A 15179-nucleotide genomic window follows, 5' to 3' on the forward strand; every position below is an offset into this window, starting at 1 on the left:
ATTAAGCAAGCTGAGAACTCTGTATATCATATCCTGGACTTTGATTAACATTATTTAATGTTGACCAGTGTCTGGCTTATGTTAACCTTTGGCTAGTATAGTCTATCTAAATTAATACACAATTAAACAACTGGAACAGTTTTTAAACCTAGATGTGTCATTGCTGGCAATCTTTGGACTGAAGTATTGTGAAGCTTCATAAGTAGTAGTAATTCATTCAAGTATCCTCTCATTTTCCTGCTGTTGAACAAATCAGTTTTGCATATTTAAAATCCTTTCTCAAACTAAGCCAAATCTTGCATTAAAATGTACTTGGAAATCCTGCACTTTCCTGTACAGGGGAAAATCCCACTTTTTACCCCACAACTAGCTTTGGAGGAACCCAAAGGCAGTGGAGCCAATGTTCTGCTGCACACATGAGATAAGATGTTGGCAGCTCTATTCAGGCCGTAGTCAGATTCCCCTATATGCTTAGCTACTGATTCCCCAAGACCAGAGCATGCCAGGATAATTTGGGAGTTGGAAGGATGTGTATTGCATACAGTCAGGTTTCTGCAGATGGGTTAAAAGCAGGGACTCAAATGTTAACACAGACAAAGTGTCTCGAGGGGCACCAAAACAGGTCATGTTTTAAAAACAAGTTGTCTATACCTTCTTTCTTTCATGGTTTCCCCCTCTATAAAATACATTTTGTACTTACTAATTGTAAGTGCATGCAATGTTTGTGCCTGTCTGTTTGGGTGGGTAGCCACATAGGAACTCCTGCTAACTCAGGGATAGAAATTTGTTCAGCAGCTTTCTTTTATAGCTGGGTGTGTGGTCATTTTGTGTTTTACATATTTGTGATTTTTTAGATTGATGTCATACTTTGGAACTGGGGGGAGGGAAGGTCCCAGAGAAGGATTTATTATGAAGTGAAATTTCTGAAATCGCTTTAGTTGAGGAATACTGCCCACTGCTTTAGTACAGTTTAACAATTTCCTTTCACATAGTTCATTCTGTTTAATATGAGATATAAGTTGTAAACTGTCCTTTTGCTTCCTAAGGGTTAGTTTTGTTGCCTCTCTTTTACTCTTACAAAGAATTTTTATGCATCTCTGTTGTGAGTGTTAGCCACTTTTTAGAAATCTAACAATTTCTGTCTTTATTGGTCTGGCTGCAAAATAGAGACAGTGAGAACAAATAAACCATTGGAATCTTTGTGTTTGAACTTAGAGGGTACATTCCCTACTTAACACCCTAAGTATTTCCCACACAAATGACACTAAGAAGAATTAGGCCTAACTGTGATATAGTAAGGAAAGGAAGTCCCTGTGGGATTCTTCAGTAAGACTTTCACAGCTTCACTCCGTTTATATTGTCTTCTGGGGAGTTTCTTCAGAGATTGTGGAAGTAAGGTCTAACATGACATTAGGGATATTCTCCCATGAATCCCATGACCGATACTGAACCAGAGAATTTGCAGAACCAGTATGGTCTAGCAGCATTACCAACACTTCCATTGCTTACTGGGTTGTTAGAATATATTTAGGGGCAAATTAGAGGTAAATAACACCACAGAACACTGAGAGCCAGGACTGGTGTCTCTAAAGAAAGGTGCAAATGAGGGAAATAAAGTTGGGAGGATAATTGGAGTGGGAGCTGGTCAATAAGTACTGTAGAAATGGGAGGAATAGTTGGGAGCAGAGAGAAAGTGGATTTTTGAATCTGCATAGAAGTCAGTGACTTCTATGATTATAGGATAAGAGGCCCTTTATAGAAGAAAGATGGCTACAGTGGAAGTAGATAAGTAGATTAAAAAGTCTGTTTATGGGAGAAAATGTTGATTATTTCAGTTGGAATCAACCTAAAGAGCCTCTGACTCTTATCTATCCATGTAAAAGGAGATGAGTTTTATGTTTCCCATGACTCTCCAATTGCAGCTTCTCTAACTTTATGGTCAATATCTGTGCAGGGTTAGTTCAAAAGTTTGTCTTAGTACTTTATTCTATTCAATCTGCAGCAAGCAGCTTCAATAGAAACAGAAGAGAAGTTTACAATGGGAGAATAAAAGTAAGGAGCATGTAGAGAAGGTTGCTATGTAGACTGCCAAATGCGTAGCTATGTCCTGGGTAGCACAGTGTATTTGGCCTGATCATCCCTGGTCATTTTTGAGATTCTAAACCCTTCTCCACAGCAACCTACTATTCAAAACCCCAAAGCCCGCACTAAATTCCTTCTTGGCTAGCAACGGTTAATTGGTTCAGGGAATTGTTGGTGCATTTCTTGGTGGTATAAATGTAAAACCTTTTGTGTAATCAAAATGATTTTATTGTATTCTAGGTGAAACAATGAGAATTGCCTCCTCAGAGTTTGCTGATGATCCATGTTCCTCCGTGAAACGAGGCACCATGGTGCGGGCTGCTCGAGCATTACTGTCGGCTGTTACTCGCTTACTCATCCTGGCTGATATGGCTGATGTCATGAGGCTTTTGTCCCACCTGAAAATTGTATGATCTTTTAATTTTCTACACTCTTTTTCTTCGTTTAAGATGTGTTGAAATTCTGAATTACGAACAGACACACAAAAGTCTGAGTTTCACAACTTTTCTATTGTTGTGATTGCCTGTTCTTATGGAAGCAGTAAAGTAGGACTAAAACATTTCTACTTTTTAGACACTTATGCTTTCAATCTAAATGGATTAATATGTTTCAGAGTGCTAAAATCAGCAATGCTAGGTACTTCTGGTAGATTGTATTTGTACTGTTGTTGTATATCATGCTGGATTAAAAATCTACATTTAAACCACAAAATCCCTGACAATGGTTTAATAACCCACAGTAGTTATACAGTATTGCTATCTTGTGGCAGAATTTAAGTACTGCATTTTGGTTACGCCATGTCTTTTTGGTGATTCAGTCTGACTACTGAATGTATCACAAGAGTGGAACACTGATAAGGACAAGAAACAGGGTAAATGTCTAATAAGTATTTAATAATAATAATAAATTCTAATTAATAATAAAACATAGAGGGGATATGTAGAATAGCAACTGATTTGCTGTAGCTTTGCTGTAGCTTTGGACTCTACTTTTGCTGTTGCCTGCCTACCTGTTTGTGAAGGCATACAACACAGCATTTTGTAATTGCAACTACAATGATAGATTTTTCTGTTCATCTTTATAACATGCCATTTTTTGCTAATCTGAGGGAGAGAAAAGAACAAGAAAAAGCAACAACAAAAACTTCCACCACTCTATGGTGTAAAAATTCATATATAGAATGTTTAAACCTTTCTTTATTTTACTGATAAATAGCCAAAAAGGTACCCTCCCCCCCTTTTTGTGTAAATTGTAGATATTGTTCTCTTGCAGAGATGTATGAGAACGTTTAGCCTGGGATGAGATTGTAGGGACAAGATGTAATCCTTTGAAAACAGAATCTACAATGAAAAATGGCAAATGCTTTTCTGTACAAATGCTAGAAAGCACTGCTTTAATGAATGCAGTGCTATTGTAGTAAAATGTCAGCACATTTGCTCTGTGATTACATGCTGTGTAAGCAGCGTGACTCTGGAATATGCCTTCATTTTTTCAACTTAATAATGAACAACATTCTAATACAAATAATCCTTTGTCAGTGGAGACTTTCTGACTTTTAATTTAGCACTAACAGATCTCCTGTGAGTACATACATTTCAAATTCTTTTTCAGACTATTTCAAATGAGAAGAGATAATTTGTTTTGATATCTGAGCAGAATCCAGATTTTTTTATTTTTATTTTTTTGGCTTTCTGTGTTGATAAATTCCTTTGTTAGTAAGTAGTGTGATACACTGCTTAGAGTAGCATTCTCCACATGATCTTTTGTAAATGGATGCTGTTTAGTAATTTTCTTATATCATTTTTGTCTCTGGATTTTTGAGGCAGCCTATATCAATATTTTCTGCCGCTTTTGCAAACCACCCAATAAATTATTTCAAAGAACTTGAACCCTTATTTTGATTTATTTTTGTCTCCTGTGCTTTTTGTTAAGATTGTGTTTAAGCACTTGGAAGTTGAACTTTGCATTTGATCGTTTTGCATTTTTTAGAGCTTAAAAAGCACTTGTGTTTTTTATTTTCAGAGAGAGGGGAAATGCAAGTATTTGTATCTTGTTATTATTTTTTAAACAAAAGTAGCTTTCGGCCTCCTTTTGGCATTAAAAGGTCAGAGATTAACGGTAGGAGTTGTCACATATGGAACAGCATTAGTATTAAGTTTCAACTAATGTACAAAGACTGATTTGTGTTATGTAATAATTTTCATTTCAGGTACCCTGAAAATTAATAATCATTGCACTGTCAGTGTTATAAGAGGTGATTTATGCAACAGGCTTGCTAAAATATATTGTAATCAGTTTTATTGAAATCATGTCAAGGAACTGAGTTGCACTTAGTCTTTCTGGAGAGAAGTTCATTTTAATCAATTTGGGTATGTCTACACTGCAATCCTCTTTTGAGAGAGGAATGCAAATGCAGCTGAGTGAAATTGCAAATGAAGCACGGATTTGAATTTCCTGCGCTTCATTTGCATAATCTCATCCAGGTGCTATTTCGAATACCCTATTTCGAAAAAAGAAACGCTGTCTAGACGTGGTTATTTAGAAAGAAAACTCTTCTTTTGAAATTACCCTTACTCCTTATAATCCCGCCCCGATCTCCCCCGGTCAGCCCCTCTCCTCCCGGCTAGTCCTGCTTCCCACCGGCCAGATTTCCCCCCCCCCCCCCGCCCCGCAAATCTCCCTCAGCAAGCCCTGCTCCCCCCGACCTCCTCCCGGCCAGCCCTGCTCCCCTCCCGGCTGTTCCCCCTCCCCCATCTGAGATCAAGTGTGTCTAGTATTTTTTCTGAAGCCATCTGGTAACCATAATTATGAGCCTATCAGAGGGCAGCAGGCCAGTAGTTCAGCAGCTTTGAGTGTGTGTCATCAGAAGCAAGCAGTAGATCTAAGAGTTTATTATAGCAAAATACAGAAAAATTACAAAGGTAAAGAAAAATGTGAACTGTAATGCAGTTCTACAACTATGAGGCTCAAAATACATATTTTAAATTTTGCAATGAAATAGTTTGAAACAGTATAATGACACATAGTCTAACTTTCAGAGGCTCTGAGCACCCGTACCTCCCACTAATTTTTCTGAGGAAGTCACTGTGAAAATCAAGTCACTAGAGTAAAATCTGTAATAAAACCTGGGAAAGTTCTGTTCAGTAGGAGTCTGGCAGAATTTACAAAGATGTCTTATTTGGTATGTTTGTCATGGCTATGATTGTCATGATAAAAATGTAGGCAGTGTAGTTGTAGATGTGTCCGTCCTAAGATATTAAAAATACAAAGTGGGTCAAGTAATATCTTTTTATTGGACCAACTTCTGTTGGCAAGGGAGACACTTTGAAGAAACACAGATCTCTTCAGATCTGAAATAAGAACTCCTGGCATCACAGCAACATGCTAAGTAGAACATATTATTTAGCAAAATTAAGTTGTTAGCAGAAAATGTAAGGGACCATTTCCGCAGACAAAGGCACCAACACAAAGTGGCACCAGCCCCTATCAAAACAATGGATGCAAAACTTAACAGCTGTATCTCCAATGCTAACATAAATAACAGAAGCCCACTGCACAACTTCTAAGACCCCTATATCTTACACACCTATTGCGCCGTGTGCTATTGCTCCTCAGAGCAGTTAATGCCACAATAACAAGTATGTGAGTGAAACCAAACAATCACTACTCTCTCAAATTATTCATGTTCATTCTGTGAGTTCAAGACAGAACCACCCCATCACCTGTGAGTGAACACTTCATAAAGCGATCCTTTTATATCCGACCTTCCAGTCCTCATCCTTAAAGCAAACATCTATAGCACTTTCAGAAGGCTACCCTGGGAACTGGAATTCATTAATCTGTGAGTCACCAACAATCATGAACTGAACAGAGAGACTGGATGTATAGTTTATGACAACAATCTGTAACCCAGTACCCCTATCTCTTTCTCCTATGACCTGCAGAAGTGATAATAGAATGTGTATAAACTACTTATGCCAACCAATCTGTTCCACTCTGCATTTTGCTGTGGTGCTGGGAGTTCCTTTTCCAGCCCTGAAGAACTCCTCTCTGGGTAGGTCTACACAGCAGAGACAAGTCCATGGCTGGCCTATAGCAGCAGTCTCAGGCTTGCAGGTCTCAGGCTGAGGGACTGTTTCACTGCTGTGTGGACTTTCAGGCTCACGCTGGACACCAGGCTCTAGGACTCTGCAAAGTGGGAGAGTCTTAGAACTTGGGCTCAGGCACACACTCAAATGTGTACACCACGATGAAGCAGCCCCAAATCTGAGCCCAAGTTGGTTGGCGTCAGCCAGTCATGGATCTTTCTTTGCTGTGTAGATGTACCTGTGTGGCTCTGAAAGCTTGGGGGTTAGTATTTCAAATGGTGGTGGATAAATAGCAGGAACACATTAGACCACACAATGAAGTTGTTTATACTTATTTTGGTAGCTGTCATGGCAGTTAGCGAAGTTTGGATTTGAACATAGTTTCTGAGTAAGAAATGAGGTGATATGGACCAAGATTGATTCCATCACAAAAGTAAAGTGCGACTTTGTAACTGTTAGACGTAGCCTAACACTTACAAGAAACAGCTATGCATTTAAATTGCTAGCCAGAGTATTTCTCTGCAGGACTCTGATTCTCCATGGCCTTGCACCTTTTGCAACCCCTTTACCTTTGTTTAAAGTGGGTGCAAAACATAGCAGAATAAACATTCTCCACTCAAAACTGGTGCTAACCTTTTACATTCACTTTTCAAGATAAAAATAACGCAAGGTACACGTTAGTGGAGAAGCAGACCCTCTATATTTTAAACCCTGCCTAAATTAATGAGATGCCTGGTCTTGTTGTTATTAAAGTTGATGAGGGTGCCAGAGACATTACAGAGAGCAAGATGGAACTGTGCATCCTTTCTTAGTAACAAATCCCTAGTGGAATTAAATAACCTTTCTTCTGAAAAAGAAAGGTTCATGTGTCTGCTGTTAACGTGTCCATATTGACAACACCTATTGTTCCAGTTGAATGTTTCATTATTTCAACTTGGTACAGACTAGGATCGATCTACATTCACTGTTTGAACCCTTCTTTGGGGAATTTTACTCTTATCTCACAAATGACAGACCGATTTCACAAAATTCCACTGCCTCGCTTGCAGGGCAGGTAATTTTATTTCCTTGATGCATAAAGTGTATTAAATCTTTTCATTATACTCCTAATCGTAAGCAGCTTTTATGCTGGAGCTGGGAAGCTTTTGTACTAGCTGTACTTGGTCGGTACTTAGTAATGAATCTAGGAGATTCATATCTTCACTACCTTTGCCGAAGAAATCTGAATTACCACCAGTGGTGAAAGTGAGCGGGTGTGCCCTGGTGCACAGCTCTGGCAAGAGCTGGCTGAGCTGCAGCAAAAACCAGCAGGGAGCTATTTAAGCAGTTGGCAGGGACCCGGGTAGAAATAGGACAACACCTGTAAGAAAGTTTACTTTCACCGCTGATTACCACAGAGATTTTTTCCATCAAGTTCTGGTCTTTATGTAAAAGTAAATATAACACATTTGATAACCGTAGAAAAAATAGAAAATAAAGCCCCAAACTTCTTATATCACAGTTTCTGTACTCCATGTTGGACGTCCTTCTATTTTATCTAAATTTTAAAAGATGCTAGGTTAGCTGTGTAATATAGGATAATCTATACATTTAGTTTCAACAGTAAGTTTATTTTTCTTTGCTTTTGATTCGTTCTTATAAGCTCTGATTAGCCGCAGGCCACATCTACACTGGGAGACCTTTCAGTGGCACAGCTGTAGCAGTGCAGAGGTGCCGCTGTAAGATCTTTGTAGCCGCTCTATTTGAAGGGAGAGAGCTCTTCTGCCAACATAACCCTCCCCCAATGATTGGTGGTAGCTACACCAATGGGAGAGTGTCGTCCACTGACATAGCATTGCTTCTGCCAATGTAATTTTCTCTCTAGGGCAGGACTTTTCAAACTCTGGGTCGTGGCTTATAAAGACAAGATGTTAGCTAGCCACGAGATGCTTTGTTTACCTGCCAGACGATCACAGCTCCCGTTGTTCCCTGCCAATGGGAGCTGCAGGAGGTAGTGTGGACAGGGACACCACTTCCCTGCTACTCCCATTGGCAGTGAATGGTGATCCACCTTGCCAGACTTCACCCTTTCCCATACCTGAGTATCCCATTTTCCTCCTATGCCAGGAGACATGTGCTCTCCTCCATGTCCCCCTCACCTTGATCTCATGCTAGTTATTAGTTTTCTTTCAGTCTGGGTGATAAGTAATTCAGGTTGGCAACTAATTAAACTCCATGGAGAGGACAGGAAGAGCATGGCTAAGGGCGTTACTTGACTAGGTGGCATTAATGGTACCATCATCCAGTTGTTTGCTCTATAGAAATCTGCAGAGCTGATAGCAGCTGTGGCTCTGCTAGTCCGATGACACAGACTCCTTGTTCCCCAACCCATTTTTCTCCTTTTGGTTTTCCAAGTTTCCCCCAAATCAGTAGAGTTCAGGCTGTAGTGTAAGGTGAGTGGCTTGGACGAGGCTGGAAAAGTGACAGAACTGGATTAAAACTCTAATACATTTCATATATTAAATTCTAGGTAGAAGAAGCACTGGAAGCTGTGAAAAACGCAACAAATGAGCAAGACTTAGCAAATCGTTTTAAAGAATTTGGGAAAGAGATGGTGAAACTTAACTATGTGGCTGCTAGAAGACAACAGGTGGGTACGTTTTAAAGCAATGGGTGTGAAAATTCAGTCATATAAAATAACCTGAGTTTTTTTTATCCCATTCAAAGACATGGTTCTCTTATGCTTTGCATCATAAGATCTGCCAATAAGTGTCATACGACCTATACCTTAAGCCTATTCATTTTCCAATTCACAGTTGACTTTTTTCAGATGTAATTATTTTTTAAAAAGGAAAATCTTGAAAAATAATACTAATTTCAGTTAAGAATGGCATAGTGAATAAGAAAGCAAATGAGCAAGAAAAATAAATTACTGGTGACTTCAGACCAGTCCAGGATAGTAGAGTCAGGAGATCGCTATCTGATGATGGTGTGGTGGCCTACATGACATTTTATTTATAAAGAAAGTATTTTCTTTACAAAAATGCTTTGACGGATATCTAAAATGATTGCTTAAAATTAGGCTTCTAAGTTTATAGGTAGGCATCTAAATAAGTACTCTAATTTTTAAAACACCCAACCAATCACAGTAAAATGGAAAACACTACTAATGGAATGCGAGAGACCTGGTAGGAACTCACTCTTCTGAAAATTACCTCATATATTTAGGTTCCTAACTTGAGATACAATTTTTTTAAAAATGTTGACCTTCTTGTGTACAAAGACATGTTTTTTGTTGTGACATTTTAGTTTACAACACGATTTATAAACAATAAACTTTTCTACACCATTTCCTCTGCAGAAAAAGACGCCTGTGTAAGAATATAACCTTATATTTCACTCTCTTCCCACCTGCCAGATATGGCTCTTTCCTTCTCCTTTTGACAGCACGTATGTTTTTAATTCATACATATTTTGTATATTTTCTCTATGTTAATTATTGATTTTTAAATCACTCCCCTGGTATTTAAAGTGTTCACTTTTCCATGAGTTGCCAGCCTCACTTTCTTTTTCTTCTTCCCTTGAGGGCCACAAGGATTCCATGGTATCTTTTTTGTGTGTCTTGCTACTGTGCTTCTAGATTTTTTTGCCCAGAAGTTTCCCTGCGTTTTAAGATTATTAGCATTTTCCTCCATTTTTCCATGTGGCTGACCCATTATAACACAGAGCAAAAATGAAACAAAAGAAAAAAATACAAGTTTTCTTGGGCAGGAGGAACATGCATGTAGTTGTGTCAAAACTGGTAAATTCTGTCATGGATTTCATTGCTACAGAATCATAGAACAACATATACAGGGCCCTGCTTACAGGTGTATATATGAATACATATTGTAACTGTGGGTTTAGCATATTGTATTGCCAAAATTTCGATATATAACTATACAGTGTATTTTATACAGGAACTAAAAGATCCTCACTGTAGAGACGAAATGGCCGCTGCTCGAGGTGCTCTGAAGAAGAATGCTACTATGCTGTACACTGCATCTCAAGCCTTTCTCCGTCATCCTGATGTAGCAGCCACTCGGGCCAACAGAGATTATGTCTTCAAACAAGTACAAGAAGCAATTGCTGGTATCTCTAATGCGGCACAGGCCACCTCTCCAACTGATGAGAACAAGGGGCACACTGGTATTGGGGAACTTGCTGCGGCGCTAAATGAATTTGATGTAAGTATTATACATGTACACAAAATTGCACACCTTTCAGGAAGTCCTCTTTATCGTTTGCCGTACAGAAACTGAACAGACATGCTTGCTTTTGATGCGGTTTTGCTAGGCTGCAGCAAGTGAGCATTAATTTGTAATGAGAAAGAACTCATGCTATTTGTGAACTCTAAACCCTCCAAGCCATTGTTTCTGTTCTTTCTGAGACTGACAGAGGCCAAAAATTCTCACTTTCTTCTGCCTTAGCATCAGCAAAACCTTATCCGGCTAAATTGTTCAAGGCAGTTGGTAGTCTGATTAATCTGCTTGCCTTATTCTGTTAGAGTTGAGTTTTAAGAGCATCTTCATCTACTTTGCTGAAAAAGATAAGCTGTGGTTAAGGATGATTGGGCTGGGATCACGGGAAGATATAAATACATGTCCTTCTCTGAAATGTTGAAGAAGCTATGCCCAACCACTTGTTCATGAGACTCTTACCCCTCATGTCCAGTAAAAATCTCCAGGGAGAGTTTCAGAGAAGACCTTTACTACTAGCTTTTGTGCAGACAGGGTGCCAGTGCCTTCAAAATGTAGATAGAATCTCTACAGAAAAACAACATAACATTAAAAAAACTACCCGCCAGCTTTTCTTAAAGTTGACACATTCCAGGAATGTTTTTCATGCACAGATAGGGTACGTCTACACAGCAGTATTATTTCAGAGTAACAGATGTTATTCTGAAATAACAGAATGTGTGTCTACACTGCAAGCCTTTATTTTGAAATAATGTCTAGCTGAAGGACTTCTTACTCCAACTCATGATAACCCTCATTTCACGGGGAGTAAGGACAGTCAAAAGAACAGTGTTCTTCCTTTGGCTTCCTGTTGTGTAGACAGCACCAAAAGCCGAATGAAGCTATTTTGATGTAAGCTACACAACTTAAGCTAATCAATGTGGGTTTAGCCCTGTTGTGTAGACGTGCTCATAGGGGTCAACCCAGTGTTCAGATCGTTGTGCCAGGGGTTCACATGCTCAGGAGTTATCCCCACAGAGTCCTTGGCACCCTTTGGGGGAAATGAAAACATTATTTGAAAAAAAATTGATTCTCCAGTTAGGCATATGCCAGGCAATTCTAATACTCCTGCACCTATTGACACACCAAATTGATTACACTGAATATGCACAGAGGAGTTAACCTCCCTTCTAGCCTTGACCGTTGCTTCATAGTTCAAGGGACTAATCCTTTGAACCTGCCACAGCCAGCCCGTGTTGGCTTGAGTTCCATTTTCCATGGAAATCTGAGGAAAGGTAGACAGAAAAACTCTATCATGTTTTTTTCTTGTCATTTTATGGAGGGGAAGTAATCAAAATATTTTTGTAAACATTTTAATTGACATACAAATGCTTGCCCTTGGTGTTGCATGGGGACTTTACAGGGTGGAGCAGTGGGGAGAGTAGGAGTGAGTAGCATTTGGGGTTGCATAGAGGGAAGGAGTAAATGAGGATGGCTGGTAGAGTCAGGCGGGGGGAAAGGGAGCTTAAATGAAGGGGAGGGGAAGGAGATATGGTGGTGAATGACTGGCAGGGAGACTGATAGAGGGGCCTTTCATCCCCACACTTTCCCTTCTGTGTGTGTACCAGGATCTGGGGGTTCTGAGATCTTCTCCCCTCCCTACCCCAAGCCCATGTGATCTGGAGTCTTGGTATATTGCCTCCCTCCTAGGGCCTCTGAGACCTGCTACCTTCTTCCTTGTGTATGTGCCAGGATTTGTAGGCCCCCTATTTGTTTAGGGAGTCTGAACCCCTCACCCATTCCACCCTCATGGGTTGGATTATGAGGGGCCGTGCCTCTTTGGGGCATCTGAGCTCCGCTCCTTGACCTGTGTCTGTGCCACGATCTGGAGGGGACTAACCACTTCATGTGCTTCCTGAGGTTCAAGGGGGCTTGCCTTTCTGAGGGGGGGCAGTCCGAGCTCCTCCGTATATTTATACATCTGAGCTGGGATATGTTGTGCCCCTGCCCTTTGGGAGCATCTGAATCCCTTCCTCTGTGCCTGGATTTGTGGGTGCAGGACTGGTGGCCTCTCTCCCCCCCATGTCTCTTCATGTAAATGCAAATGCTTGCCCATGTAAGCGTACTTCTGGGGGATACCTATCTTTTTGGAGTGGAGTCTGAACCCCTTTCCCTAGCCTCCCATGGAAGTACATGCCCCAAGTCTGTCTAAAACCCACTCCCTCCTTCTGTATGCATGTGTGTGCCATGATCTGTGAGGCTCTGACTCATCTATGGGAGTCTGATGCTCCCCAACACATCCCTCATGTGAATTGGGTTCTGAGAGTGATTAAGCCCCATTCCCCACCCCCTTCCTGTGAGCTGGGATCTGGGGTGCCTGTCCTTTGAGTGGAGTCTATCACCCCACCCTCTTACGTGGGCCATGTAAGCCACAATCTGGGGATTCCCTGCCTGTCTGGCTGGGGATCTCCAAACAGTCATGCTGGGCATGTGTATCAAAAGCACATGGCTGACACCAGGTGAGGAGCAGAAGGTGGCTATGCTTGACACAGAGCAAAAACTCTCCATAAAGAAGGAAGGGGAACGGAAAGGCCCACTGACAGGAATGGACACTTTTCTCCTCTGAGCTATGGTTTTCAGGCTGCATTCCTGGCAATTGCTTATTCTCTTTGGGTATGTCTACACTAGCCCCCTAGATCGATCTAGGGAGGCGAATGAGGGTGACTGAAATTGCAAATGAAGCGCAGGAATTAAATACCCCGTGCTTGATTTGCATGTTCCCGGCTGGTCGCCATTTTAGAAATTGACTAGCCCGAAGTACCTGCCCATGTCTACATGCGGCAGTGAAATGGATTTCGAAATAAAGCCCTAACTCGAATTAGCTGGTATTCCTCGTGCTTGGTCTTTCCAGTTGTGCTCCATTTGTCTGCATTTGGGCGAATAGGAGCAGAGGAAGGAATGGGGGGGTGTGTTAAAGGGAGGTAGCAGGAGCAGAAGGGACAGGAGCCATATAGGGAGCGCATTGGAGCATTGTAGGAGTGGGGCTGAAGCCAGGAGATTGGTGGTAGGAGGAAGCTGGAGGTCGGAGGTCAGGGCAGAGAGGGGAGCTGAGTGTGAATAAGAACAGAGGGGGACACATTTTCTACACTCAGAAATGGATGCCTAAGTGTGTAGGTTTAAGATGAACATCAGTACTCTGTTTTCCACATTTTCTATCATGTACATTTCCAGTGGTTAACCAGTAAGGACGTCAGCAGTTAACCGGTAAGCATCACCCTTACTGGGTAATGCTTACCAGTTACCGGTTTAACGGCGACTCAGCTTGGCTGGAACACCCTCCCCCCCAATGCAGTCAGAGGGCTGCTCCAGTCTGGTCAGGCCTGCCTTACTGCATTGTGGGCAGGGAGAGTCTCGGCCAGGCCTGGCTGGAGCTGCTCTATGCCAGTGGCTGTACCGGCCTGTCCGGAGTAGCCTGTGGCATGGCCAGGGTCACTGTGCCCCCAGCAGTGGTTATTCCAGCCCGGCCAGACCTGCTGTGCCATGGGTGGGGGTGCTCCATCCCAGATGAAGCAGCCCATGATGTGCCCAGCTGGGCAAGAGCAGGCTATAGCACAGAGAGCCTTGTGAGGCTGGAGCAGCCCTCCACCTATGGGATCCCATTTGAGTGGTTAACTGGTTAAATGTAACGTTTAATTAGTTAACTGATTAAATGGGATTTTATAGCCCTAGTTCCAGGTGCAAAATGACAGTGCTGGTTAGGGCCTATAAACTTCTAAATGGTGTGAATCTTAGTTATTTGAGAGTTGTTCCTTCTTTCTTCTCCTCCTCCTGTTCTATTTTTTCCTTGGATTTAACACTGTAGTGGCTGATGACACAGTTTCTCATTGGAGAACCTAAATCTCTGCAGTTGACATTGACTGAGATGAATTAGTTTAATATAGGGGACAGGAAAATTGTGATATTCTATGTGGAAAGGGTTCTTTTACTGAGACAAAGTTTAGTTTTTTTTGTTTTTTAATGGTTTTTATAGTGCCTGGTGTCTTCTACTTCGGGTGCCAATATAAATGGTCTATATACTGATTGCCTTGCTCTGCTTAATCGACATGGACGTTATGAATTCTATTTTTTTAATTGTTGCCTTAAATATATTAATAAATGGCACAGAAGCTCAAAATTTCCATGATGTTAATATGCCTTTCAAGTTATGCATGTTTATCACTGATAGCTTGGAACAGAATTGCTAGTGCAATTGTAGCCCTGACAGGTGGAACCAAACCTGGGTCTACTGGAGCTTAGTGCATAAATCTCTACAGCTTGAGCTAAAAGCCAGCTGGCTCTCAGCTTAGGCTACGTCTACACTGCAAGCTTCTTTTGGAAGAAGCTTTTCTGGAAGAGAACTTCTGGGAAAGCTTATTTCGAAAGAGAGCATCCACACAGCAAAAGCTCAACAAAAAAGCGATGTGCTTTTTTGAAAGATAGCGTTCAATCAATGTGGATGCTATCTCACATTTAAGTTGTGATTAGTCTGGATAGAGTAGCTGTGACAGACCGGGCCATGTCTGGGCACAGCTAAGGGCATCCGCTCAGGGCGAATTGCTCAAATCCGGGGTTCCTTACAGCCCCCGACTGGCGACCTCTCCACACAGGCCACAAACCAGTCTCACAGAGCGCTTCAGCTGCCTGCCTGAAGTCTCCCGAGCAAAACCCCTCCGACACCCCAGCAATATCCGTGCCCCAGATGGCCCCGGGCCTGTACACAGGTGGGGGGTCCTAGCACCCAATCCCACCTACCCCGAACAAGTTCTGTCCGGTT

The 15179-nt window shown here is 41.5% G+C and overlaps 1 protein-coding gene across 4 annotated transcripts in view; it reads left to right on the top strand.

Annotated features, from left to right (window-relative positions):
• The window catches only part of CTNNA2 (catenin alpha 2), a 781078-nt gene that overhangs the window by 225739 nt on the left and 540160 nt on the right, over positions 1-15179 (top strand). For all 4 annotated transcript variants that reach the window (XM_075930970.2, XM_075930969.2, XM_075930972.2 and 1 more), the window contains 3 exons: positions 2323-2489; positions 8680-8799; positions 10109-10375. In XM_075930970.2, coding sequence (XP_075787085.1) covers positions 2323-2489; positions 8680-8799; positions 10109-10375 — 554 coding nt within the window. The remainder of the gene's footprint in view (positions 1-2322; positions 2490-8679; positions 8800-10108; positions 10376-15179) is intronic.

The sequence above is a fragment of the Pelodiscus sinensis genome, chromosome 4 (genome assembly GCF_052426305.1).
Source record: "Pelodiscus sinensis isolate ZL-2025 chromosome 4, ASM5242630v1, whole genome shotgun sequence".
NCBI lineage: Eukaryota > Metazoa > Chordata > Testudines > Trionychidae > Pelodiscus > Pelodiscus sinensis.